Genomic DNA, 4,360 nt, shown 5'->3' with positions numbered 1-4,360 from the left:
GGCATCTAGGGAGGATTCACATAGGGAGTGGCGGTCTATGAAGGTGAAAACCGAGGCCGGGAAAGATCACCAGGCTTGCTGAGCCTTAAAAGTCAAGGTAAGATATGAGTTGGGTCTTTGGCCAAGATGGAACCACCAAATATTTTGGAACTCTTCTGAGCTGAATCCTAGGACAGATAGGTTGAGAATATTACCAATTAAAAACTCCTGAGATGAGCCCTCTAGATGGGGCATAAGTCAAAGGCTGTGAAAATGTTATAAAGAATGAGAGTCTCCCTTCTATCCCTTCCCCACCCAAGACGTTCAGAAATGGAGCATCATACAAGGGAACCTGGAGCACCATGCAAAGGAACCTGGAGCACCATACAGGAAAACGGGAGCATCATACAGGAAAACGGGAGCACCATACAGGAAAACGGGAGCACCATACAAGGAAAGGTAGTCCTCCAGGTGCTTATACTTGAGTGAAAGGGACAGAGGAGGCCGCTGAGGTGCCTACTTTTGCTGCCTCTATCCAGTCTTCTATGGCTCGAGCCTCAAATTAGGCCCCACACATGAGTATTGCCCTTCCTGTAGGAAGACATTCACTCACTCACGCTGCTGCTTAAAAGAAAGCAGAAACTCTCCTTATGATGGAGCCAGACTCCCTCGGCTCCAGCTTTCCCCTCTCTCTACTCCCCGGGAAATCCCCCGTGCTGCTCCCCAGCAATTTGGGACGCTCCTCTTTGAACGCTTCCTCTTGGAACGCTTTAATCTTTGTCCAAGTGAAAACGCCTCACCCTTCTTAGCTCATTTCTGCTCCTCTTTTTCTTCTTGCCATAGCTCAGCCTCCACATTATAACAAAGTTCTGGGGCCTCAACCACCAAGATTGTAAGACTATGCATCACACAACAATTAATGACTTGAGACTGCTTTGCAAACTTTGTTATTGCTACTTTTTTGCTCCCATTTTGACTAGCAGCTCTCTTCACTGTCTCTGGGATGAGAGATTAGGACACTCCAGATCAAAGTGCTTTCGGGTCCCAGATGAGAGGCCAGGAACAATAGAGGGGATGGAAGGTACAGACAAGGATGGAAAAGAGTCGATGGGGCCTGGAGACAGTGGGAGCAGAAGGAGGAAGGTAAGGAGAGGACGATCCCCAAAGCTCGGCACTCCCCAACTCGCGAGCAGGACCGCTGATGCTGGTCATTGACCCTGACCGGTGGAGTTAGGCTGCCCTCTGAGCAGTGCCTTCCACAGCCTGGTCTTCAAGGGCATTTGGATGCTGGCGTGCAGACAGATGCCCACATAGGTCACCACCTCCCAGGCCCAGTGCCAGTGATTCTGGAAGGTGATGATTGTCATCATGACAAACAGCAGGGACAGGAAGTACAAGATGTGGAAGATGAGAAAGGAGGGTGACTTCAGGAGTGTGGTGTGGGCCCAGGTGCTGGGATCGTGCTGGCTGGACCGATGGCCTCTCATCTGGCCCAGGGGCTGCTGCAGGGAGAATATGAGTAGGAGGGTGGACACCACGAACAGGAGGAAGGGAGTTGACATCAAAGCATTAAATTCAGAAGAAAGAAGCGGCGATGGAATGTCACTATCCTATCAGCCAGGGTGGGGTTCCCCTGAGAGCCGGGGGACGCAATCAAGGACATGAGATTTCCATTCCCAATGGCTGAGGAGCTGGTCGTCAGACTAGATATGACCAGGAAGCCTGGTAGCATCCTGGACACTGACGGAGAAATCCGCTACTTGAGCCAGAAGAAGATGGGGTGGGAGAAGGAGACCTTCACGCAATAGAAGGTGGCCAGCCAGACCGCTAGCCAGAAGGTGAGTGTGTTGATAAAGTCCCAGCGGATGTTGAAATAGCTCTCTTTGGAGTCAAAGAAGGCTGGCAAGAATGAACTCTCCAATCTCTTGGGACTGGAGAAGAGGGCACTTGTCACCTCCCAGACCACATGCAAATCACTCTGGGCTCGATGACACTGTTTGCATAACTTGGATTTACCTGCATTTTATCCGAGCCGGATGCAGGGATGTCAACAGAGTGAGGTTTCAAGGGTGATTGAAAATATCGATATTCTGGGCCCACTCTGGCTGCACAACGGGTTAGGGTGCAGCACTGCAAGCTGGCTGCAGCCACTTGAGTGCAACTTTGATCCCTGGCCCCGGAGGTGACCCACAGGGCACAGCAGGCCTCTCCTGACCTGCCCACTGCGCCCCTCAGCAGTGTACCTCATGGATCTGCCTGTTCTGCTCTCCACTCTGTCTCTGGTGAAACCTCTTACTGCCCTTGCACCTCTGGCCTGTACCCCAGCTCTGTATGCACAAATAAATAAATATTTTTAAAAAGAAAACATCTATGTTCTGCACTTTATGTATTCACTGTACTATTTCTTGCCTAACTTTTCCTTTGAAAATGCCCTCTTTCCACTCCTCATCACCTTCTCTGGCCCTTCATGTCCTGGGCTAGTATTATATTCATTGGCCTGTACACGTTCTACTAAGGTCCACCTCTTGATTGGTGGAGTAAGACATCACCCACGTGGTCTCAGAAGCACTGAGAAAAGGCTTCCTTCCCAGTCCCCCTCACCCCCAGGCCCCAGCCTCTTCTGATGCTTAAAATGTCACTGGCAGTTCCCCTACTGGGGCTAGGGGAGTTTTTCATTTGAATGTGATGTTTTCCCTGTCATGTTTTCAATAAGCTGGTTAAGCATGAACATGAGTTAGTCTGTGTCCTCTGGAAACCAGAATGACGCCCTTCCTCAGAAGGGCTCATAAGTCATAACAAAAGGACAGAAAAGAAGAGAAGAGAAGAGAGAAAAGGAAATGGGAAATGTTGCACAGAATGGGCTCCCCAAGGGGAGCCAGAGCTGGTGGGCTGAGCAGAGGCCCTGGGGACAAAGCCCATGGGAGGGCCCCCTGGATGTAGGACGAGACCCCCCATGTGGGGTAGTTAACAGCCAGCCTGTGAGGACACCTTGCCATGATAAAGTGATTTCTGCTTGCTCCATGTTGCTTCCACCAACAACCACACGGGTTGAGATTGACCCTGACCTGGGAGAACCAAGAGGAAAGATCTAAGGAATGTGGGAGCAAAAGCAGAAAGGCAGAAATGCTTGGAAGATGGAAATCAGGCAAAAAGGGGGAAATGAGGGAGAGAGGAGGGGAGAGGATGGCAGAGGTGTGGCTGGGAAACAGGGAAGGGATTGGCCTCTTCAGATGTCTGAGTCCTGGAGTCACGGCCTCCTCCACCACCACTTGCAGAAAATGGCCTTGCCTCCCCTCTTCATGGTCTCCCCCAAGGAAGGGCCCCCTTTCCATGGTCTCCCCAAAGCCCCACTCTACATGGTCTCCCCCATGACCCCCGTCTGCATGGCTTCCCCCAAGGACAGCTCTACGTGGTGTCTCTCAAGATTCCACAGGCGAGCGGTCCATGAGAATCAGGACAAGGATAACCGCCCACACGAGCTCCCGGCAAGGCGTCCCGCCCTCTCGGACACAGCACGTGCCTGCAGAGTGGCGTCCTGCTCCCTCAGCTCCCAGGGGCTATCCGCAGCAGGTGCCAACCTGACCGACAGTGTCACAGCCCAGCCTCACTTGACGGTGCCACATGTTTCCTCTGGCTTCTTCTCGAGCACAACTGCAGCATGTGACTTCTGCAGGTTTCACAACACCTTGGCTCTCTCCTCTCAGAAGCCTCTGGCAAAAGGCCAGCCTCATGCTGTCATTGTGAAGCAAGTTGAGGCCATGGCACACACACCCTGCTGCAGTCCCAGCTAACCAGGGACCCTCCCGGGTGTGCTCACAGGCAGCCTCTGAGTGACTTGCAGTCGCCGAAGCATGAACATGGCCAGGACCCACCTTCCCATGACCTGTCCTCAACCTTGTAGAGATGACAGTTCTGCAAAGTGAAACCTTCCTGTGGTGTCAATAGTCTTCTCTTTGTCGCCCCCCCCCCACCACCAGTGAGCTGTGATACGATCACCTGCTAGCGTTGATTAGTTTCATGATCCCACATGAGCACAGCTATCGCCATGACAGTTGCTTATGTGAATTTTCTCCCAGTGAGAACTTGTAAGCCCTAGTCTGCAGCCACTTTCAAATAGGGAACGTGGTATCATTACCTGTATTCACCATGCACGTGACAGCCCCAGGACGTGACTGTTTTTACAACTAGAAAAAGTTGTTTTATGTCTTCATGCCTTTCGATCAGCTCCCCCCCCCCAAAAAAAAAAAAAAAAACAAGAAAGCAATGCTCTTCTGTAAGGAGTTTGGGAGTGGGCCCTTCCTACAGCAGCTGCTCCTCCACCATCCACTGCCGGGAGCCTCACTCGACTGGTCATAGAAGGTTCTCCTACAAGTGAGTTCAC

General features: G+C 51.8%; 1 protein-coding gene across 1 annotated transcript; it reads right to left on the bottom strand.

The window, feature by feature from the left end:
- Positions 1 to 1,187: 1,187 nt before the first annotated feature.
- LOC105854481 (taste receptor type 2 member 134-like) lies at positions 1,188 to 4,127 on the bottom strand. Its single transcript, XM_012733839.1, is given in 3 exon segments — positions 1,188 to 1,481; positions 1,586 to 1,860; positions 4,115 to 4,127. Coding segments are annotated over 3 exon segments (582 nt in total).
- Between the last annotated feature and the right edge of the window lie 233 nt (positions 4,128 to 4,360).

Source organism: Condylura cristata, unplaced genomic scaffold, assembly GCF_000260355.1.
Source record: "Condylura cristata isolate star-nosed mole 26May11 unplaced genomic scaffold, ConCri1.0 scaffold00042, whole genome shotgun sequence".
Taxonomy (NCBI): Eukaryota; Metazoa; Chordata; class Mammalia; order Eulipotyphla; family Talpidae; genus Condylura; species Condylura cristata.
The sequence above is the reverse complement of the archived record's forward strand: the minus strand, read 5'-3'. Positions and strand labels throughout refer to the sequence as shown.